The 23,686-nt window shown below is 46.3% G+C and overlaps 1 protein-coding gene across 11 annotated transcripts in view; it reads left to right on the top strand.

The window, feature by feature from the left end:
• Lpin1 (lipin 1) overlaps positions 1-23,686 on the top strand; it is a 176,299-nt gene that overhangs the window by 136,813 nt on the left and 15,800 nt on the right. For 8 of the 11 annotated variants that reach the window (XM_029554559.1, XM_008850089.1, XM_029554557.1 and 5 more), the window contains 10 exons: positions 2,236-2,542; positions 3,643-3,736; positions 4,589-4,779; positions 6,655-6,748; positions 7,988-8,057; positions 11,580-11,672; positions 15,290-15,369; positions 20,532-20,658; positions 21,925-22,073; positions 22,760-22,846. In XM_029554559.1, coding sequence (XP_029410419.1) covers positions 2,236-2,542; positions 3,643-3,736; positions 4,589-4,779; positions 6,655-6,748; positions 7,988-8,057; positions 11,580-11,672; positions 15,290-15,369; positions 20,532-20,658; positions 21,925-22,073; positions 22,760-22,846 — 1,292 coding nt within the window. Of the gene's footprint in view, positions 1-2,235; positions 2,543-3,642; positions 3,737-4,588; positions 4,780-6,654; positions 6,749-7,987; positions 8,058-11,373; positions 11,452-11,579; positions 11,673-15,289; positions 15,370-20,531; positions 20,659-21,924; positions 22,074-22,759; positions 22,847-23,686 lie in introns of all 11 variants that reach the window. The other 3 variants (XM_029554562.1, XM_029554555.1, XM_029554554.1) reach the window with 3 other exon arrangements.

The raw sequence follows: 23,686 nt of genomic DNA, 5'->3' as shown, positions 1-23,686 counted from the left end.
TATCAGGGTGACATTGGGCAAGCCATGGGACTCCCTCAACATCAGTGCCTTTATCTGTAAAATTTGAGAAAAGATAGGTTAACAGAGATAATGCATGTAATGTGTCTGATGCATGGAAACCATCTAAGCACTTGTTTTCTTTTCTAAGACTTATTTTTAATTATGTGTTTGTGTGTGTGTGTGTGTGCGCGCGCGCGTGTGCGCACATATGTGCATATGAGCATAGATGATGCCTATGGAGAACAGCTTCCCCTGGGACTGGAATTATAAGCTGTGAGTCAGGTCCTCTGGAAGAGCAACAAGCATTGTTAGCCCACTGAGCCATCTCTCTATTCCTGTATTCACTTTCTTTTTCCTTGGGTGTGCTACACATATGTTGAGCCTCAGTTTCTCTAACTGTAAAGTTCACAAGCAGGGAGATAGTTGGTACTGTATACAGCAGGTAGGTTTCTAAAAATACAGTTACATAATCTTTTGTTTTAAGACATTTGTCTCATTTCAACATATCACAAGGATCTTGCATTAAATTATTATATTACAACACTTGGAGATATATTGTAAGGTTCTTAGGGGATGATGCAGCGCCTTGCTCCCCCCATTTGGGCCTTGTCATATGGATGCATGGGTGACTGAGTGAGTGAAGATGGAGAGTAGGTCTGTTGTTGCTAAGGTTATGGATGGATCCCTTTCCTTCCAGGTTCTATTTAGTTTTTATGGAGAATACTTATTTCCCTGCCTGTGAGCCATAGTGCTGGCCTCCATCTATCTTAAGAAAGTCATGTCAGTAGCTACTGGAGAGACAGTGTGAAAGGGTAAACCTGTCACTTCTCGCTGAGCAGTTCTAACTGCAGACCTACTGTGGCATGGCTTTCATCTGTGAGGAACCATGGAGATGAGATAGAGTGAGGCCTGTCGGGGGCATGCCATTTCTCTTTGGATACGTTTTTCCATAACTGCAGATCTCTGTGTGTTGTGAATTTCCCTCTGATGTGAACCAGTCACCACCAAATCCCATTGACTTGCATTTGGGGGATAAATTGTATTGAAGTCTAACACATGTATGTAGAGAGATGCAGGTTTTCAGTGCATAGTTCAGTGTTTCTTCACAATGTGCCCATATCCATGCAGCCTGCTCCCAGATCCCACAGAGGCTGGGCATGGCCAGCTGTATGAGGTCCTCACCTTTGCAGCTGCTGCCCATACTGACCCTCTACCCTCAAAGGATGGCCACTCTGCTTGCTCTGTCATTACAGAGATTGGTTTTGCAAGATTCCTCCATAGTGTCCTGGGAAGTTGGAATGCATTTATTCTCATCCCTGAATAGCCCAGTGTGTGACATACTTCCCATTCTGCTGAGGGACTGTGTGCACTTGTGGCCCATTACTCCCCTCCTTCCCTTCCTCCTCCCACCCTCTTTTCTTCCTTCCCTCCTTCCCTCCTGCCTCCTTTCCCTCCCTCCTGTTTTGTGGTTGACTTTTTTTTCTTTCTTTTACTTAACTTTTATTTGTAAGCATAAACTTAACTCTGCAATCAAGCTAGACTTGGAGGGGAAAGGAGAATATGGAACCCAAAGAACTGCAGGGAGAGCACAAAGACTATGGGATATTTTGAGCAGATGGGGTGGAGTGTGCTCTCCTTAGCTACAGTGGAGATGATCTGATGGGAGATGTATGCAAGTCAGATGTGTTGGAACTGTCTGCAGTCGGCATTGGCGATCTTGTTGGACCCACAGAGCTCCACAGCTTCCCCGATGCTCATGCCATTCCTCCTGAAAGCCGTGTGCTTGCTGTTCAGTCACTCAGTCTTGTTTTTGTTTTTTTGAGATAGGGTTTCAGTATATAACCCTGGCTGTTCTGGAACTCACTGTGTAGACCAGGCTGGCCTGGAGATCTGCTTGTCCCTGCCTTCTGAATGCTGGGATTAAAGGCGTGTGACACCATGCCAGACTTCAGTCGTTCAGTCTTGCCAGTGCAGATGAAAAACGGAACCATTTGTGTTTGGTTCAGCATTTGCCATGATAAGATGCCAGGACGTTGGTGTTTTCTATGGAAGCTCATTTACTTTGGAGTGTTCTTGGGTTCTGGACCTCAGGGGAGGTATGGGCATCACCACATAGTTCTGAGGTTGAAGAGTCTGCACAGACCATTAATTGACCTGTTCTTTGATGCCTCAACTTTTTTCTTTGCTTGGGATTTCTCCTTTCCTCACATCTCCTCCTTCTCTCCTTTGTTCTAGTCATCTTCTCCACACAAGATGAAAGAGTCCAGCCCCTTATGCAGTCGGAAGATTTCTGATAAAATCCACTTTCAGACCATTCATAGTGAATCTTCAGACACGTTTAGTGACCAGTCACCAACACTGGCCCAGGGGCCATTCACAGATCAGGACAAGGCTCAGACAGAAATGCAGTTTGTGAATGAAGAGGACCTGGAGGCCTTAGGAGCAGCTGCTCCACCTTTACCATTGACTGAAGAACTCAAGCCCCCCGCTGCCAGCACAACACAGGCGGCGAGCAAGACAGACTCTCCTTCCAGGAAAAAAGGTAGGAAGCAGAGCCGGGAGCTCCCGGCTCGCTTCCAGGTACACTGTGCACACACCAAAGACAGAGATTCCTTCCAGAGCTTACAATACATCAGTTGTGACCAGATCCATATCATCTGCATGTTTGACCTAGGCTCTCGTGGAGTATGCAGATTGAGTCCCTTGTCTTAAGTCTGTGGCAGGAATGCTTCAGAGTTTTTTTTTTTTAATGTTTTATTTATTGTTTTTATTTTATGTGTATGAACGTATTGCCTGCATATATGGGAGTGCATCCATGTCGTGCATTGCTGCGGAGGTCAGAAGAGGGCTTTGGGTTCCCCTGGAACTGGAGTTAAGGGTGGTTCTCAGCCACCGTGTGGGTGCTGGGAATCAAACCCGGGTCCTCTGCAAGAGCAGTCAGTGCTCTTAGCCGCTGAGCCATCTCTCTAGCCCCTGCTTCAGAGTTTTTAATAGCTGCATAGGCTTTGCTTGTGACATCTGTAAGCTGAGATTCTGAAGTAGGAAATATACCCCTGGCTGTAGATCTGTGGCAGAGATCATGCCAATGATAAGAGAGCCTGGTCAGGTCAGCCATCCATCCTGGCTAGTGATGGTGAAGAGCCCCCTTCTGATTAGTGAGGCAGCTTTGTGCAGTGCCCCGGATTTGAGCAAACCAGCTGTACAGTTCTAGTTGGGACTAGAGAGGAAGTTTGTAGACATGGTGTGCAGGAACTAACCATGTAACTAATAGGATCTGTGCCTTAGAGTGTTAGCCAGTAAGTATTCAGAAAGGATTTATCATTCACTGCTGCTAGTAATGACAGTAATCATGGTGACAACTTCAATATTCAGGGCTTAGTACCTGTCAGGCCCTCTATGGGTGAGGGAGGGTGAGGCTGAGTACTGTGATGTAACTCCATCTGGGCCACACAGCAGGTATGCTGGGGCCTGTGGCTCTGCAGAAATGGTGCACTTGCTCGCTTCATACTGCATGGCTCTGGGGCTGAGGCTTGCTGGGGAGCAGATCTGCATTTTAGGCTCAGATGCTATTCCTGGAGATGTAAGCTTGTGAGGTAGTTTTCAGGACAGCGCTTTTCTGACCGGCTCCATTTACTCTTTCAGATAAACGGAGTCGACACCTTGGAGCTGATGGTGTTTACTTGGATGACCTCACAGACATGGACCCTGAAGTAGCAGCCCTGTATTTCCCCAAAAAGTAAAATTCCTTTCATTACTCAACCACTTTCTTTTTTTTTTTTTTGGTCTTTTTGAAACAGGGTCTCCCTGTAGTCCCAGCTGACCTGAACTCACTATGTAGACCAGGCTGGCCTTGAACTCACAAAGATCCACCTGTCTCTGCCTCCCAAGTGCTGGGACTAAAGGCGTATGCCACTACTCCTGGCCTCTTTTTCTGTTTTTTGAGATACAGGGTCTCACTCTGTATTCTGAGCTGACCTGGAACTCACTGTATAACCCAGGGACTTGTGACAGTCCTCCTGCCTCATCCTGAGTGCTAGGATTCCAGCGTTACCATTTTCTCTAATTAGATCTGAGTCCCGTGAGTCCAGTTTTCTCTGATGAGTGAGGAATAAGGGAAGTGAAGGCTCATGTTTAACCTGGGCACAACCTTGGCTCTGTGTGGTAACTGTAGGTCTCTGTGGGTGGCACATGGCTGCCCTCCATGCTTTGGAAAGGCTCAAGGCTGGGTTGCAGTGACCAGTGGCCTATTATTTAAATAAGAGGCTGCTGCCTGGTCCCTCCTTGAGAGAGTCACACTCAATCCTTAGGGACTCAGCCTTAGCTCCCCTGGGATGTAGAAAGGCCTGGTGCCCTGGTAGGTAAGAGCAGAGACCAGTGGCCTCAGGCACACACTTCTATTTGGTTTATTTCACGTGGGTTTAGAGTGTTCAGGAGAATCCAGCAGACCTCGCTTAAGGCTGTTCCTTTGGCTTCTCTGTCCTGGTGATTTTATGGCAAAAAATGTTTGCATTTGTTCCTCTGTGGGGTGACAGGCGGTAGGACTGGAGGCAAGGAAAGTGCTCAGAACAGCTGCTTTCTCTCCTTCCAGTGGCGATCCTGCTGGACTCCCCAAACATGCCAGTGACAACGTAGCCCGGTCAGCTAACCAGTCCCCACAGTCCATGGGCAGTTCGGGCATCGACAGTGGCGTGGAAAGCACATCGGATGGCCTGAGAGACCTGCCATCCATAGCCATCTCCCTCTGTGGAGGCCTCAGTGACCACCGGGAGATCACAAAAGGTACCGGGCAGTGCGGAACAGTGCCCTCTAGCGGCTGCTGGCCAGAAAGCCTAGGCGCTGAGGCTTCTTGGATCCCATCTCCTCTTGGTTGTGGTTACTGAAAGCACAGACTCACCGGCTGGTCTCAGGCCCCACTTGTTTCCCGTTGCAGTTGTGCCCTCAGAGTTCTGTCAGGGATGATTCTGAGCACAGGTGGGTGTCCCCCATGTTTTGGGCCAGCCCTGCAGTTGCAGCTCTGAGATAACTTGTATTCAGACATGGTATCAACCTTACTACAATAGAGTGTTGGAAGTGTGTGGGAATCTGTGGGGTCCTGGAGGAGGGAGGGAGGTCTGAACTGGTTTGAGGACTTTTGGAAATGCTTCCCAGCTGGGTTCTAGAGAGTACTGGGGGTGGGTAGACTTTTGTGATTAACACACAACATGTGCCATACTGGAAAGTGAGGACTGAGTGTGACAGTTCCATGGTGAGGCGTGCCCGAGTCCCCCTTGACTGAGGCAACGGCAGCTATCCGCTGTTGAATCCTTGAACCAGACCTAATTTTCCTTCACCCTTCCTCTTCCACCGCTGCTTTCTCTTCCATCCTCCATGGCTTGTGTTTCTTGCAGGGGATGGAGCTGGGTGGGGTCATACTCATAGTGCCATACCACTTCCTCTTCCTGTTCATCATGAAGTCTCTCCCAGTTTTTATGAATTTCTTCTTATGCACAGACTAGGGCCTTTTATTCCGGTATGAGTGCCAGCAGTTTCCTGCCTTTCAGCCTTTAGGTCTTTTTGAGACCACACATCTGACTCCAGGCTCCATTATGTTACTGAGCCATGATGGGGCAAGCTTGCTCCCTCCATCCACTGGTGCTGTGGGGAGGCTGGTAACCTACTGGCATTCCTTCCCTGGTTCATGCACAGTGGGGCAGGGATGGGAGCCCTGAGGTCCTGTTTCAACAGTTGTGGCCAGAAGCTTCAGGGAGAGCACCTCAGGTCTCCTTTAAGATCTTGAAGGTTGTAGGTTGACATGACCAAGAGACATTTTTCTTCCAGGCCAGAGTGAATCCTCCCTGTCTGCTGTCTTCTGGGTCTGGTTCCACTTGGATACATAGGATCTTCTAGAGGAGGAATGTGTATGGATTTAGGGACAGAGAGATAATGGAGCACCAGTCAAGGCCAAAGGCTGGTCCAGCCGAGTAGGGGAGTTACAGAGAAGTCAGTGCCTATGGCCAGAGCCCCTTGCAGACTCTGGTCCAGGGCTGAGGTCTGGGCCTCCTGATCCTATGGCCTTCTTGCCTAGAAGGCCTGCTCTGAGCCTGGTGGAGCTGTGGATGAGGGTGGCGAGTTCCAGGCCTCACAGTGTCCTGTCTCCATACTTCCCACAGGTGACAGTAATTGGTGTTACAGCTCCCAACATTGATTAAGCTCTTAACTTTGTGCAGGATACTCTGTTCTTTCCTATGTTTAGGAACCCCTAGGAAGTGGGCCTGGCCATTATGCCCATGCTTAGTGGGAAGGAGCTGAGGCCAGGGAGTTCAGTCACTTGCCTAAGGTCACTCAAACAAAGGTGACTCAGGCAGCTGTCCCTGCCTAAACATTGCTTGGCCTCTGTGTGTGTGGCCTCCATCCCACGTGCTTGCTGAGGGTACACTTCCCTGCACCCCTGGCTTGGCCCCAGCCTCCATCTTTTCTGCACAGGCACTGTTCTCCAAACAAGCCCATGCCCCCTTCTTTATAAGTGAAGGATTGTGTGTACAAATTGGAGTTCATAAACTCTTAGAAACGTACTTGTGAATGAGCAAGTTAAATATAGAGGGCTTTTTTTTTTTAAAAAAAAATACAAATCTTTTGATTTTTTTTTTTCTTTCTTTCCTATAATTGCTGCCACAGATGCATTTTTGGAGCAAGCTGTGTCATATCAGCAATTTGCTGATAACCCAGCCATCATCGATGACCCCAATCTTGTGGTCAAGATCGGCAATAAGTAAGTTCCTGTTGAAAGTCCTTTTGGCTGTAGCATGATATTGTTTCTGGCTCATCTCCCTCCCAAATACAGAGACCTCAATGTCAAACCTCAACAAATCATTGTTCAACTTTATTATTGCTCCTTTACTGTTGGTAAAATTCTATGTTCCTGTATAGCCACTGGGCTGAGGTCACTGTGAGTCATGTGAATTGTATGTGTATATATGTTCAGTGTATGTACACGTATGTGTGCAGATGCATGTGTCTGTATGATGGCATGTATGGGTATACATGGTGCATATAGAGGACAGAGGTTGACACCATACTTCAGTCACTCACTGAACCTGAAGATGGTTGATTTGGTTAAACTGGCTGCCAAGCAAGTGCTAGGGATCCTCCTGTCTCTGTCTCCTCAGCACTGGAATTATATGTAGGTGCATGTCACCATGCCTGGCTTTTTAATCTGGGTGCTGGGATCTGAATTCAGATCCTTAGACTTGCGTGGCAAACATTTTACCTAATGGACCTTCTTCCTAGCCCCATCTTGTGGATTTTAATAAGTATATATACCAGACTTTGTAATTGATCATGTCAGGTGCAGTGCTCAGACTGTGGGACTTTGACCCTATCCAGTGCAGACATGTAATGGCATAGCTGCCCCTTTAGAGACATCACTGCCTGAGGTCTGGGGTGCTTAGGGGTCTCTGCAGGCTGTTGGCAGACACTTTACCCACCAAGGGGAAGTTTTACATATTGACATGGGTGGTGGAGTTGTCTCCTTTCCGTGAAGTGTAGTAGAGATTGACACAGGCAGCAGGTGGTTGGAGCAGGGTCCACACGGTGGGACCTGACTGCTGCCCAGTTAATGGTGTGTCTGTGTGTCTCTTCCTACTGTCTTGTCTGCTGCTATCACTTATCATGGTGATGGGGTGAGCAGGAGGCAGGAGCCATTGACTGGGTGCGGGTGATGTGGAGGGCTGGGAGGAAGTAATGGCACTGGACTTGTTAAAAGGACATGACTGCCAGGTGTGGTGGCACATGCCTTTAATCCCAGCACTCAGGAGGCAATGGCAGGTAGATCTTTAGGAGATCAAGGCCAGCCTGGTCTACATAGCAAGTTCCAGGCCAGCTGAGGCTACAGGGAAACACTGTCTCAAAAACTGAAAAAATAAAAGGACCTGACTGCGGTTCCCAACCTTTGCATGACATCACACGTGACATGAAGTCTTTCCTGATATCTGTCTCTTTGTTTTGCTAGATACTACAACTGGACAACAGCAGCACCTTTACTTCTGGCAATGCAGGCCTTCCAGAAACCTTTGCCAAAGGTGAGCTTTAACACGAGGAAGAGAAATGGGGCCCAGGGAGGACAGGTTAGAAGCCACAGAGCCCATTGCATCTTGAGGTCCATGAGCATTCACATCAGGAGTTTCAGATCCTGTTCTCTTGAACCTTAAGCATGGCTCCCCTCCTCATCAAGTCAAAATTCCCACAACGTAGCATTGTAGATGTGCCATCCCATTCCTAACACTTCTGTATTAGGAACATAGTGGGCACAGAGCAGTTGTGCACCAGGATGTCGTAACTAAATGAGGTTGAGTAAAGGAAGTATCGAAGGTTGGAAACAGGCATTGGGTCAGGTGCAGGGAGGCAGTGCATCTGGTACCAGGAGCAAGTGCTGTTATTGTTAGTGCTGCTCAGCCAAGAAGCCAGATCTGTGTCTGATTCTCTGAGGCAGAGGCAAGGACAGGGCTCACAGTCAGCATGTGAGAGAAGGGAAACAGCCATAAGAAAGAGTTGAGTGAGGAAGGCAGATCTGCCACCTGCTGGTCAGGAGAGTGTTCCTCTCCTCCGCCCCAGCCCCTCCAGCAATTCCCTAGACATTCACCTGGAATTGCTAATTTCTTAGATCTTGTGTCTTCACACTGGATGGTGTGTGTGTTCTTTTGGCTGCAGAGTTGCTGTCTGAGACGTGCTTTGCACATTAGCAAGTACTTGGAGAGGCTCTTGCAGTCTGTCAGGTAGTTCCAGTGTTTGAGGTTCTTGGAGGTTAAATCCAACTTTGTTGAGTTGAGCCTGCTCCTTCAAGGTTTGGGGATAGTGATCTCGTCTTTGGTAGTACTTTTTTGTATTTGTGGACTGGGCTGAGGCATGTTCTGTAGAGTGGTTTTTATATTGCTGCCAGTTTCCTTTTGGTACCATGACCTGGAATACATTTTTAAGTAACAGGGCTGGGGATCTAGCTCAGTGCTAGAATGCTTGCCTAGCATGCGTAAGGCCATAGGTTCAGTTCTCAGCACCACAAAGTTACAATTCTCAAGGCTTTAGTAGGGACAAAAGACCAGTGCAGTAGAAATGTAGTTAAGGAAGGTTGTGTGTAGACAAGGAGACACACATGGCACCAGAACATTTAGTCCCTGGGGTATGCGTGATCCATAGTCAGGAGTTTCGGGGCCGTGTATGGTGTTTCTTTAATACAGAAATGACTTTAAAATTTATTTTTATGTGAATAAGTATTTTTGCCTACATGTATGTAAGTGCGCCTGTGTCATGCAGTGCCCACAGAGTCAGAAGAGGGCTTCGGATCCCTATGGACTAGAGTTACAGGTGGTTAGCTGCCATGTGAGTGCTGGGAACTGAACCCTGGGTCCTCTGAAAGAGCAGCCAGTGCTCTTAACTACTGAGCAATCTCCAGCCCTCAGAAATGATTTTAATATGTAGCATTTGACAGTCTTTATTATGCCTGTTGGGCTATATGTATCTATTTAAAACAGCCATGCTTCTCCAGTTCTAAAACTTATGAAAATAGGCCCTGCATTTTCTTCTCTCTTCCATTTTAGCTGCACATCTCTGATCCTCAAGGTCAACAATTGCTCAGTCTACCCTAAAACTGGACTGTGGTGTGGGCACAACTCTATAAAATATTATATATATATATATTTTTTTCGGTCTTTTTGAGACAGGGTCTCCCTGTAGCCCCAGCTGTCCTGGAACTCACTATGTAGACCAGGCTGGCCTTGAACTCACAGAGATCCGTCTGCCTCTGCCTCCGGAGAGCTGGGATTAAAGGCATGCGCCACCACTCCTGGCGATTCATCTGTATTTTATCTTGAGAATAATGAGGGAGATTTAGGGAATTAAATTACTTACACCCCTCCCCAACTGGTTATTGAATCAGGATTCTTTTGGTTGTAGAAAACACAAATGGCTTAAATATTATGGATTTATTATCTCATGTGATCATAGAGGTAGAGGTTGGCAGGTTTCCTAAGTGCACTGATTTTCATGGTTTTTCTGTTCTGGTCACATGACAGCTGCTGCACACATTTCCTTATGTGCCATCTGAAGTAGGAAGGATGGGGAGGATTCCTCATATTTCATTGCCTAAAGCTTGATCATTTCTCAATTGTTAGTGGCAGAAGGATGGAATGACATTGAAAGGCACAGACTAATTGGGATCTAGCCTCTGGAATTGAGCCCACCTCCCCCTAATGCCTCCCTTGAACATGGTTCTTGAACAGAGATTTGGCTCTGTTGCCAGGAAAAAAAGTGTGTGTGTGTGTGTGTGTGTGTGTGTGTGTGTGTGTCTAGGGCAGGAGGCAAAACTAACAGCAGGTTCTGAAACAGTTTGGAATCACTGCAGTGTCATTGTTAAGTAGCCCTCCCCTCACTGACAGCAACAACTTGATTTCATTTCTCTGTGAAATTAGGCTTATTTCTAAGTCTGAATGTTTGGTTTTCTGTTCCAATGATGTGGTTGCTCATGGACCAACACTGGGCTCTTTTAATTGCTGTAGACTGAAAATCTGTTTAATGCTCTGCAGGGCTAATGCCTACTTAGACTCCTGTCTGAGAGTTTTCTTTGCAATTTTTATTTGTTGGTTTTTCAAAAGCACCTTAGAAAGTGTAATCCTATTAGTTTTTTTTTTTAATTGTGGGGTTTGTTATTTGTGGATGAACTTGTCCGGGGCAGAGTAGAGTACTTGGTATATTTGTATATCATCCTGTTCATGAACACCGTGTGCATGGTTTTCATTTAGTGGACTCAGGTTTTGTTTTGTGTTAGATGAAATTCTTTTCAACATAAATAACACACTTCAGGCTAAATAGGAGAATTATTCCTCTGTCCACTTACCTGTATCCTGTTAGGTTGGAAGACCTAAGCTACTTGAAAGTTTTATAAACTGAGGGAAGGAAATTAGATAACATTTGCCTGGGCCCTGAAGTAGCCTCAAGGCAGACATTGTTGTTTGGAAATACTTAACAAAGTTATTAATTCATATTTTATCCCCCCTCAAACTTTCATATATTCAGGCTGTCAGTGTGCATTTTATTTTTAATACTTTCTTTTAAATCAATCTATTAAAGTTCAATTTTGTCAAAATTTGGAAACCTATATTTATTAAAAGAAGTCCTGTATATTTTGACTTTTGTTTGAAAGTGTTTGATCTCATATTGTATTAATCATTGTTTTCATGTTTTATTTTGTGATCATCCTACTGAGGTTAACAGTATCTTAATCAGTTAGCCATTTTAATTTGAAAACCTGTGATCTACTAATCATTAATGATTTTTAATGCTTTCTTTTTTGTTGTTGTTGTGTTGTATTTTATTTGTTGTTTGTTCTTTTCACACCTTCTTAAGTCTTCGTGCTTAAGTTACCTTCATGTAATTTTGGATGCCATTAGGTTTTGCTTTTCTAAAATTTTCAATGCACCAACAGTATGTTGTGCTTTCTCTGATTTTTTTTTTTCTCCTTTGATTTGCGCGTGCATTTCGTTTTTGGTTTGAGTGTGCTAAGTTGATCTTTTTTTGGTTCCATTATTTATGTTACCATCCATTTAAAACAGGCCACTGTGGAATCTCTCATGAGAGATAAGATGCCCAAAAAGGGAGGGAGATGGTGGTTTTCCTGGAGGGGAAGGAACACCACAATAAAAGAGGTAAGCACGGCGTCTGAGCATTTGCACTCCTGGTTTTGTTTAGTCAAGTTCCTTTCCACTTACACGAGTGAAGTAAACGTGTACCGTATAACTGAGTTTCTGTGAGCTGGCCCTCCTGCAAAGGACCTAGCCCAGAAAGTGCAGACAGAAGTGGGAGGGGCCAGCAGAGGGGAGTCACTGCCTCAGCCTTCATTGTTAGGTTGGAGGCTGAGGTCAAGTTGCTTTTCCACTGTGAGGTGTCTTTATCAGTAAAAAGATGTATTCATTGCTTTCCTCATTACTGGACAAAGCACCTGACAAAAACAACTTAAGGGAGGAAGGGTTTGTTTTGGCTACAGTTTGAGAGTGCGGTCCATCAAGGCAGAAAGTAAAGGCACAGGAGCTTGAAGCAGCTGGTCACGCTGCTTACAGTCAAGCAGAAGTGATGAAGGCTAGTGCTCAGCCTGCATTCTCCTTGGTATTCAGTCCAGGACTCCAGCCCATGGGATGGTGCCACATTTAGGGTGGGTCTTCCCAGCATGACTCAACCTAGTAACTCACTACTGTGCCCAGAGGTTTGTCTCTTAGATGATTCTGGATCTTGTCAAGTTACAAACAACACTGATCATCACAAAAGGGTTTCAACATAACTTATGTTTTATAATCAGTTTGAAGTCTTCCTCATGATTGTGAGGACAACATCGAGACACGCTCATTGCTGTGGAAATGCCTCACTAGTCACTTCCCGAAGTGCCGAGCCTGGTTCATGTGGCTTTGTTTTTCATCTCTGCAAAAGCCCCTAATTGCTCAAGTCTCTGTCCAAGTTGAGCCCATGTCTGGAGCACTTTCCTTGTTGGCTTCCAGGCTCTCAGTTCTGGCTTTCTCACCCCCGCACCCTCTAAGCTGCCCTCCCCCTGACCAGCCCCACAGGGTATCTTGGGGCCCTTTTTTCTGCTTTTACCCCTGCTTTTCCTGGATAGTCACCCATGTTCACCCAGATGACTCCGTTTCTTATTTCCAAGCCAGACATTCTTTGGTACTCCGCACTTGTTTATCAAGTAGCCAGTGAAGCAGAGGTCCGGCTAGAAGTGTCAAGGCATGTTGCAGTTGCTTTCAGAGCAAGCTGGAAGGTCCTTCATTCATTGAAGCCATGGTTAGGGAACGCTCTACTGTCCATCGACGGCTGAACCCTTACTCCCTTCATGGAGGCCTTTTAATTTACATTTAAGTATTGCCCGGATTTGTCCATTGCTCTCTAGCTCTGGACCACCATCCTCTCTCACAAAGTGGCTTTCAAATTGTATATTTGTGTCCATTCTTGCCCTGTCCTTTTTTCATTATCTAACTGCAGTTGAATTGGTCTGTTTAAGGAAGTAGTCTCATATCTCCCCCGCTCAAAACTTGATTTTATTTTCTGGTGTGTGTGTGTGTGTGTGTGTGTGTCCTCCTGCGTGTTCTAGCCGAGGCCAGAGGAGGATGTCGGGTATCCTGCTCTATCACTCTCTGTCTTATTCCTTTGAGAGAGAGTCTCTGGCAGAACCTAGAACTGGACAGGTGACTAGCAAGCCCCAGCAATCCTGTGTCCATTCCTCGTAGTGCTGAGGCTACAGGCATGCATAGCCTTGCCTGTTTTTTCAGATCCTCATGTTTGCACAGCATCTGCTCTTGCCAACTGACCCGTCTCTCCAGCCCTGCTTAAAACTTAAAAAAATTTTAAAATTATTTTTATATCATGTGTATATAAGTGCACCATATGCATGCAATGCCTGTGGAGGCCAGAAGAAGACATTGAATCCCCTGGAAATGGAGTTACTGACAGTTGTTAGCCACCATATGGGTGCTGAGACTCAAACCCAGATCTTGGAAGAATAGCCAGTGCCCTTAACTGCTGAGCTGTCTTTCTAGCCCCTGCTTAAAACTCTTTAGTGGCTGCCTAGGGCGCCTATAACGAAGACCAGCTCCTTCACATTCTGTACAGTACTTGTGTGTTCTGCCTTCTGCCGCCCTTGCTGGCCTCATCTATGTTGTGCTCTTCTCTTTGCTTTAGTGTCATTGATGAAAATTGCGGCTACCCCAGGGCCTTTGCACATGCGTTTTCCTCTGCTGAGTGCTCTCAGAGTCCCTTTCATTCCCTATCACTCAATTAACCAGCAGCTCAACTTGCTCTTTTTGCCAGATTAACCTGGTCTGTGCTCTCATAGTCTATGACCTTTTTCACCATGAATTTTGTCAGAATTTATGACTATGCACTTATTAGTGAGACTGCGTGACTGACATTTTTGTCTGTTCCACACCCCAAGTTCCACCATAAGGTTAAGGCACTTAGGGCTTTGCCCCCTGTGGGGTCGGAATTAGCATAGGAATTTGGTATGTATGTATTGGGTGATGATTGCTTCTAGAAAGTAGTATGAAGAAACCAGAAGGTTACTTATTAATTAATTTTTAAAAAAATTATTATATTTTACATGTATGTGTGTATAACCATCCAACCAACCAACCAACCAACCAATCAACCAACTAAATGGATATTTGAAACTAGTGTCTAGTACATACATTAAGATATTCAGGGTTATGTTGTTTTCTTTATTTCTTTTTCCTTTTTTTTTGAGACAGGATCTTTATATAGCTCCATTTGCCTTGAATTTGCAGCTATCCTCCTGCCTCACTGCCTCAACCTCCCCAGTACTAGGATTATAGGAGTGAGCCACTGCCTAGCTTGCTTGCTTGTTTTTTGTTTTGTTTTTTTGTTTTGTTTTTTGGTCCTTTTTGAGACAGGGTCTCCCTGTAGCCCCAGCTGGCCTGGAGCTCATTATGTAGACCACGCTGGCTTGGAACTCACAGCGATCCACCCAGTGGAAGCCATTAACTTGTGTCCCAACCAAAGGACCACATGAAAGGAGATTTCATTCTTTCTCCCTCATCCCTTGAGCATGTCCTTGACCTCTTCCACTCAGTGGGCATCCCTGGGGCCTTCCCTGTCACTTCCTTCTCCTCCCCTGTTGTGTATCAGGCTTTGTGTTTTATGAAGAGTACCTCCTCTCATGGTCTTATCAGCACTGGGGGCTTAATACCCTCAAGCCTGGCCGACTTGCCCTAAGGTTCGAAAGTGAGAGAGCAGGACTGGGCCCAGGAGTTCTCTCAAGCCCAGGAGGCTCTCTTCAGTGCGTCCAAGAAGCATTTCATATTAAGATTGTGTAGTATTGAAAAAGAGAGAAACACTTCTACATTTTCCCCAAGCAAAATATGGTGTGCAAATATTTTGGAGCATTTTTATCGGCAATTAGAAGAAAATATTTTGAAAGCCCTCAGGAATCCAGGCAGCCCCTGATAAAGCAATTTTCATTTGCGACAGTGATGATGGAGTTTGGTTGAGTGCCACGAACACTTATGGATAACAGACTCATTTCTGTGGAAAATGTTTCTCAGCTTAATCGTTTGAGATTTCTAAGCAAAGAAGTAATGTGGACCTGCCAAAGCAGAGGCCCCCCCCCCAGAGCCTCCTGGGGCCACCCCCACCCCCAGCATTACCACATTTGGGATCCTGCCCTAGGCCTTAGAGAACCCTGTGACAGAAGTTGAGCCTTTGAGAGAGCCCTTTCTCCTTTGTACTTCTTTCATGGCTTTTTCTTCATCTCTAGGAAAGCAAGCCGGAGCAGTGCCTGCCTGGCAAAGGCCACAGTACTGGAGAGCAGCCATCACAGCTTGGCCTGGCCACCAGGTACAGGAGGGGCCTTCCAGGTGTGCTGCTAACACATTTGGTGCCAAATAAGGGTCCTCTGTGTGTCCATTGGATGCTCTTCCTAAGGGATCAGCCTCTGGCTTGGGTTCCAGCTTTGGTTCCTGAGTCACTAGGTGACGGTGACTGGGAGCAGTTTTACAGCTGCTGGCTCAGACAGTTGAGGTTCAAGGTAACTGTGAATCTCAAATGAGCTGCTGTAGCTGTAACATTTCTCACTGTCCCAGCTTGCTTTAGGCCTTTCTCTGCAGAGGTGGTGATGAGAAAAATGATGGTACCACAGCATTCACAGTGACATGTGGGTAAGCCCCCTTGGGAGGCATTACCCTTCTGTACAGAGATTAAATGCTTACCAGGACCTGTCCGGAAACTTATCTAAGTATGGAGCTAGATTTCTATTCACTTGACACACTAGAGGTCAGTTTTCTTTAAAAAAAAAATAATGTGCATAAGTGCAGGTGCACGTGTGTGTGTGTGTGTGTGTGTGTGTGTGTGTGCGTGCGTGCTCTGCCTGTGAGTGCACATGTGGAATCCAGAGGTCAACACTGGGTCTCTTCTTCCATCTCTCCACCTTATTTTTTGAGGCAGGGTCTCTCACTGCACTTGGTGCTTGCTGTTTGGGCTAGACTCTCTGGCCTGCAAAACTCCTGGATCTACCTTTCTCTACTTCCCACCCGCAGTGTGAGGATTGCAGATAGGTGCTGCTGTGCCTGACTTTTGCATGGGTACTGGAGATCCAAACTCGGGTCCTCATCCTTATGCTTTACCCACGAGCCATCTCCCGAGCTTGAGGTAGGGGTTTGATCTGATCAGCATTAGTGGTGTAGTCTTCAGGTTAGTTTCGTGAGGGTGCCTTGACCCTGAGGGTGACACAGTTCCTCACTGACAATGGTGACAGTGCTGACATTGACATGGGGTGGTCTGAGCTGACATCACACTGTATATACCTGGTGCCTCACCTTTATAGTCTTACTGTTTCTGAGGAACCCATGGCTGCATTTCTTACTCAGCAGACAGTACATGCGAACAGATTCACCTAGGGTACCATGCATGTCTTAGTCATTTTGGTACCTTGGAGGCCACGGCCAGGCCTGCTACAGATCAGGTATGTTGAGAATATGGCTGAACTGTTCCTGAACCTATGAGGGTTTTCCTGAGCACTGATTCATATACTGGGGAAACTGGCTTAGGTTTCATGTCCCCTGGCTCTGGCCACAGCTCTGTACCTTAGACTATTTTATTTCTAGAATTTTCTCTTGGAAGGAGAAAATCTTATTGGCAAGGAGGAAAAAGTCTGCTTTCTAGTCTCTTTAAGAAGACTTCAGGGGAAGGGCTGAAGATTAGGGGGTACGTATTTGTGAACCATCTGCTGGGATGGTTTTGAGGGGGAGCCTTCTGTTTTTGCTGTTGGTGCCTAGGTGGTGGCACTTTCTCCTGGCTCTACTATTCTGTGCCCAGGCCAGGCATGGGTGGGAAGGCCCAGTGTGTGGAGTGGGTGTTTTGTTTGCCCCCCACCCCACCATCTCTGGCTTCTTCTCTGGCTTCTTCTCTGGGGATAACCTCCCAAGCATTTGGTTCTTTTCCCACCCAGGAATTTTGAGTTTGGCCCTGAGTAGGGATGGAGCCCAGCCTCTTCAATGCACATTTCAGGTAGTCAGGAGCGGAGCCAGGACCTTTCAATTAGGTGGTCGTTCACTCCTGTTCATGGAAGACCATAGTGGCAACAGCTGCCTGTGGAGTCAGGCAGGTGTGGTTAGAAATCCTGGTGTTGCAACTGGCCATTTGGCCTCAGGCAAACTACCTCTGTGTCTGAGCAAGGGTACTGTATGGTGGGTGTTGGTGCTCAGGTAGGCAAGGGGGAGTCAGGACAAGGTAGGGTGACCCCAGAAGAGACATGAGTAAAGGTATGGGAGTTCATGTTGTAAGCCATTAAAGGGAGTCCAGCTGTATACCCTCACCCTGCCTTCCTGGCACTCTGGTTGCTCAGAGCAGGACTTAGAGCAGGGGCAGTGTCAGATTGCTTCTCTGTGGTCTTTGCCAAATTAAACCACCTCTTTGCTTCATCTACTTCCTCCTTCACCTCACAAAAGGGTGTACGTTCATTCTAAACCAGGCAGTTTCAACTGTTTAAAGATCTATTCCATGGGTATCTGCCAGACCCACCCTGCTGCGACAGGTCTGGCATCGACCTGGGTGAGATGGGGTCTGAGGCCCAGTGAGCTGCTCATAACTGTAGACTTTGACACCCTGGGAGAAGGGTAGTTGGTGCTGTCCTCTTTCTGGCCATGGAGGAACTCAGGGATGTGGGCAGCCTGAGGGTGGAAAGACCTTTCTGGAGCTCTTCCCAAGTTAGACTGTCAGCTAGCTGCCCATCAGCACTTGTAGTTTATGTGCATTGTGATGGATTTTCTTACTGTCTCTGTACTAAACTCAGCTGTTAGTGAGAAATGCTTTTCCTGTCCCATGAAACAGCCCTACTAGTCCCCACTCTAAATTAACAAACCTGAAAAATTATGAATTGATTCTTGCGTGATAGAATTGAAATTTTGAAATGTGTGAAATTTCTCTTGAAAAATGTAAATCTTTTAATTTATACTGCCACCCGTGACTTTTAGTCTCCTCATCAGAGTCACGAAGATGACTTTTTTAAAAAAAAATTGGCATCAGAATGTTTTCCTAATTGGCAGACTTGATTGACAGAACAGTCCCCAAAGTCCCATAATTGAGCAAACGGCTTGTCACCATACAAATAATTAAAATGCCATTTAAAAAATGTGTGCTACAACCAGCACTAACTTAAAATGTTGCTCACAATTTCTCATCTGAACACAGATTTTCAAATGATTGGGGGCTGTCTTGTCGCTGTCTGTAGACATTTAACAAGCCACTATAAAAGGGGCATAGGGGCTCTGCATAGGAGTGTCCCTTTCTACACAGGGTTGTGAGTTTGGAAGGTAACAGCCTCCAACCACCGTTGATGTGCCCTCAGAGAGAGTGCCAGCAGCCAACTGTACAACTCCCATTTTAGCCTTTGAATCTGTGTTTTCCCTTCCTGTGTTCCTGCAACATGGCACGCCATGTGAATTTAGTGGGTTGTTCTTTAAAACAGCAGATGGAAGGCCGTCTTGCATCCTCATCCTCCCGGCAGAGGCACACATCAATCTGTTGTCAGCAAGAGCTGCAGTTACATTTGGATCTCATTTCTCTCCAGACTGTTTGGTCCAAGCCCAAACATTTTACTCTTCAGTGAGGGACCTGCGTCCTTACCCTTCTTTGCTTGATGAGGGTCCCTTTGTCCTGGATACTTGTCATGTGGTACAGGCTCAAGGACCACGCCTGCCCCATCTGGAAATGTCTAGGATCTTGGCTTAGGAGAACGAGTGCTGTTCATGGGATCTGTATATGTTGGAACGGGAAGGGATTTTGGTTGAACATGTCATTTTATAGAAGAGCTGACTGGGGTTCGGAGAGGAGTCTTCTGGTCTCAATCTAGCATGTGGACTTAGATCTCTGATTGGCCCCATGTTGCTCCCAGCTGCATCCTGAGGTTTAGTTGTGTGGAATGCAGTGTGTTCTCCTGAATCTTAGAATAAGGAGAACAGGCTGAAAGGCAGAAGTGATTTGTCTTGCATAGTGCAGTGTAAATTTCCACAGACTGGCTACTTCAGGTGTTCAGATTCTAGCTTCTGTATTGTCTCCGCTCTCTGGAGATATTAGCCCTGCCACAGATTAACCAGAGTCCCAGGCTGTATTCTCTGCCTGTCTTCTTTGACATGAACACCTGATCCCAGGACTTCTCCTGTAAGCTTTGGAATTGCCGATGCATCCCTAGCCCTGGTGACTGTGATTGGCTTCTTAGACAAAGGCTCATGGAGAGCAGGGACCACCAGGCTTGGTTGCTTTGCCAATACCTGGTTCAGGACCACACAGAGCCAGGTCTCCACACTGACGTTGGGGGTCCTGTGTGACAGTGCTCCGCTTGATGATCAACCTGGTCCTGGGCAGCACTGGGTTGTAGGAATCACTTCTTTTCTTTTTTGTTTTGGTCTTTTTGAGACAGGGTCTCCCTGTAGCCCCAGCTGGCCTGGAACTCACTGTGTAGACCAGGCTGGCCTTGAACTCACAGAGATCCGCCTGCCTCTGCCTCCTGAGTGCTGGGATTAAAGGTATGCACCACCATACCTGGTGGGAATCACTTCTTGAATGAGGACATGTGTTGGGGAGGCTTATATGGGAGGCTGTGCTGGTGACCATGAAGCAGGCCAGGGAAATGGAGGCAGTGGGCTGGGAGGATGTTTGCAGGAGAGATGAGCACTCCTTGAGGTAGAGAAGATGAAGATCTTTGTGCATGGTGTTTTATATAAAGGGATGTAGGGATTAGGGACATGCTTGCTCTGGGGTGCTTGGCCTTTTTAAAATTCAGTACAAGCTCATTATTAAGCACTTCGCATGGTGCTAAGACCTGGAGGCAGAGCAAATACTATTGGGTTGGAGAGGAGGCCATAAGAGTTAGTTCAGGGAGCAACTAATGACTGACCTGCTTTCTGTAAGCCATTTAAAGACAGTGGGCCTGATTCCTGTCCTGCCTTCCAGCCCCGACCTCTAGGAGTCTGTAGAAGAGTTGAGGTCTATGGATTCTGTGTTGGCAGAGGTGGTGTCGCCTAGCTGGTGTATGACTTGCTGGGAGTCCTGCAGGGGTGAGCAGGCAAATCTTCCCTGCTTTACTGGCACCCATCTATGGTTTGAAATTGGAATTGTGGAGAGGGAACTACTGGGGTTTGGACATTTGAACCCCTGGGGCTTGGTCCATACCCTGCAGCAGGAAGAGAAAAGAGGCAGAAGAATGTGTGTTTGTGGACAGGATGGATGTAGCCCCTTCTCCTCAGGAATGGAATCGACTTAGTTAAAAGCAAATGATGATAGCTGGTAAACAGGTGAGTGAATGAAGAGAGGCAGCCCCACTCCCCAGCATGAATCAAATGTATGAATGGGGTTACAGGAGAGTTCATTGATAAATCTAATGCCATATGGCAAATGACCACCCAAGAGACCTATTGACTGAGTCATTGATTTGGGCCTAATGCAGTTTTAATGGATACCTAGATGTGTTTTCTAATTGGTGATTACTTCACTGTGTGTTCCAGAATAAAGCATGAGTCATCCTCCAGTGATGAAGAGCACGCAGCTGCCAAGCCGGCAAACTCAAGCCACCTCTCTCTTTTGTCTAACGTGAGCTACAAAAAGACTCTGCGGCTCACATCAGAGCAGCTGGTGAGTCTCTTGCTGTTAGTGCAGCTGTGTCTCTGGGTCCTCGGGGTCATGCCCGGTGGACTACAATTTAAGGGCCTGCGTGTTGGTCTGGGGGTTCCTTCTACTTTCTGGTTCCCACTTACACTTCCTAGGACCTTTTTCATACCCTAGCATGCCTGCAGGTGGCCTCATACCTCTCACTTGGTACCCTGTGCTTCTACCCCGACTCTGTATATTCATATGGACTCTCAATATGACTTTACTTTCTGATTTGCTTTTTCTGACCCAAAAGAAAAAGGCGGCTTGACTGAGCTCATTTGTCCTCATTATCAATGATGGATAGACTACTGAAAGGCTCTCATGGGCATTTTTGCTTTCAGAGAGATGTTTGTTAACTCAAATGAATACCTAAAATTGGTGAAAATCAAGTGGGTGTGATGGGATTTAGAGAATTTCAGGTACCAGAGAGAGAGAGAGAGAGAGAGAGAGAGAGAGAGAGAGGGAGAGAGTATGTATGTGTGTTTGTTTATTTGTAAGACAAGTTTTAATGAGTCCCCTTCCACCTCTGGGTCCTATTTCAATTCATCGTCATCCAGTGAGCGGATATCTCTGCTTTTCTATAGTATTTTGCATTTATCATAAGAGTTAGTGGGGAACAGGCTTAGCGATGATGGTAATTAATGGGAAAAGATGCCTCCATGTTAACCACTTATAGGGTCCTGGGGGACATCTAGAGTCAGTGGGTCTGTGTGGCCATCTGGTGTGCACCAGAGTATCCTGGGAGAGACTGAGGACTTCCTGAAGGTAGTTTTGCTTTCTGAACTTGGTGTGATATCCTGGGTCTATATTTTATAGATATGAGGTACGACTGATAGCTGAGCCTTCTTTTTCCAATTTGTGTCATTATAATAATCACTAAAAACATGGTTATTGAGGGAAACATATTTTTACTTGGCTTAAATCTATGTCCCCAAATCAAGACCCCTCACATTTTGTATTGAGTGATATGACTGCTACTGAGCCTGGTAACCTGTCCTTTAATCCTGTCTGCATTCTTCAAGGTGTAGTGGGTCATGTTAGTAGCATGTTTAGAGGCAGAGTGCTTTGTAGGGAGTGAGTGGGCCAGAGAGAGCTGGGGTTTAGATTGCCTGTCCAGCTGTGGAAAGAACTAGAACCTAGGGATGGTTTGATTTTTAAAATCTAAATTTTCTTCTCATGGAATAGAAGCCAAATGACCCCTGAAGCTGGACCGTCCCCTCAAATGGGCAAACTGTTTATGTTTTCCAGAAAAGCTTGAAGTTGAAGAATGGCCCTAATGATGTGGTTTTTAGTGTCACTACACAGTACCAGGGCACCTGTCGCTGTGAAGGCACCATCTACCTGTGGAATTGGGATGATAAAGTCATCATCTCTGATATCGATGGGACTATCACGAGGTACGTTCCACTTCAGCATGGGACTGGAGATAGCTTCCTTCTCCCTTGGGTAGCACTGTGGGACCCGTAGCCTACAGTTTCTGGTGCATTCGGAGCTGAGGGACGGGGCTGTAGCTGAACCTCTGTAGTTGTGTTCAGGGCCTAGTGGCTTGCTTCTCTCTGGGGCATCATCTCCCTGACCTGGTACCTAACCTGGATGTTTTTGGAGAATGCCATTTTGGAATGGTTAGCACCCCATCACTTGGATTTGGTAAGTCCAGGCTTCAGCTGGTGATAAAGCTGATGATCCCCTGGCTGCAGCCCTCCTTGAGCATCCTCACTTGATTCAATTAGCACGGGGCTTTCTATCCAGAAGTTTGTGGGTCTTATTTATACTATTAGCTACATTTTTTAGTTTTTGATTTTTCTTTTACATTTTATTTTGTATGCACACATGTGTGAGCACAGGCAGAGGTCAGAGGACAACCTGTGGGAGTCGGTTCTCTCCTTCTACAATGTGGGCCTCTGATCAGTCTCAACTCATCAGGCTTGGCAGCAAGCACCTTCACCCACTGAACCATCTCACTGGCCCTCATTTCTCTTATTTTTATGAGGCATGATTAGTGTGTTAAATTGGAATGGGCTTTTTTTTCCCCTCCTTTCAGTGATCTTTTGCTTTAACTTTCCTCCCCTTCATCTTCATTTAGATCAGACACTCTTGGCCATATTTTACCCACACTTGGGAAGGATTGGACTCATCAGGGCATTGCAAAGCTGTACCATAAAGTGAGCCAGTAAGTACAGAGCACTTATTTCCCATCTCATAGCACTGCTAGTGTGTGAACCACACTCTGCATACAGAATCTCTCCAGAGACACCAAGCATGGGGTAACTTAACAAAGAGGGGGCTTGTCTACCACAAAGAGAAGTAGTGAGGGGAGAATGACAGTCTCATGTGTACAGTGAATCCTGGCAGCGCCAAACTCAGGTTCAGTAACAAGTAACTAGAAAGGAGCCGGGCATGGTGGCACACACCTTTCATCTCAGCACTCTGGAGGCAGAGGCAGGTGGAGCTCTGTGAGATCGAGGCCAGCCTGGTCTATGTAACAAGTTCCAAGCCAGCTGGGGCTACAGAAAGATCCTGTCTCAAAAATACCACAACTTTTTTAAAGAAGAAACTAGAAAGGAAGTGTAGGTGGGTCAGAAATGGCTAGGAGAAAGAAGGTGAAGATACCCAGGTAACAGCAATGCAGTAAGTGTTTACATATAATATTTATACCGTATAATGTGCATATAAATAAATAAAGAGAACATACACATTTAGGGGAAGGGCTGCCATGAAGTTGATTCCCAGAAGTTGGACTGCTGGTAAGGCTATGATGAGTCCTGCTGGGCTGAGTGCTGACCCCTGCCTGCAACCTGTTCATGGCTGATTTTTCATTTAGAATCACTAATCTGCCCTGAGCTGCCTCCACTTGTGTGTTACTCAAAATTGTGTATATTTTTAACTGAAGGAAAGAAACGCCCCTAGGGGTCAGGACTACTGAATAGTTTCTGGACTCATTTCCTTTTATTTTTGGAGGATACATTGTTTCCTGTCCTTATTGTTACAAAAGCACAGTCTTCCTTCCTTC

This window comes from Nannospalax galili, unplaced genomic scaffold (genome assembly GCF_000622305.1).
Source record: "Nannospalax galili isolate Female #2095 unplaced genomic scaffold, S.galili_v1.0 scaffold100, whole genome shotgun sequence".
In the NCBI taxonomy this organism is placed as follows: Eukaryota; Metazoa; Chordata; class Mammalia; order Rodentia; family Spalacidae; genus Nannospalax; species Nannospalax galili.
The sequence above is the reverse complement of the archived record's forward strand: the minus strand, read 5'-3'. Positions and strand labels throughout refer to the sequence as shown.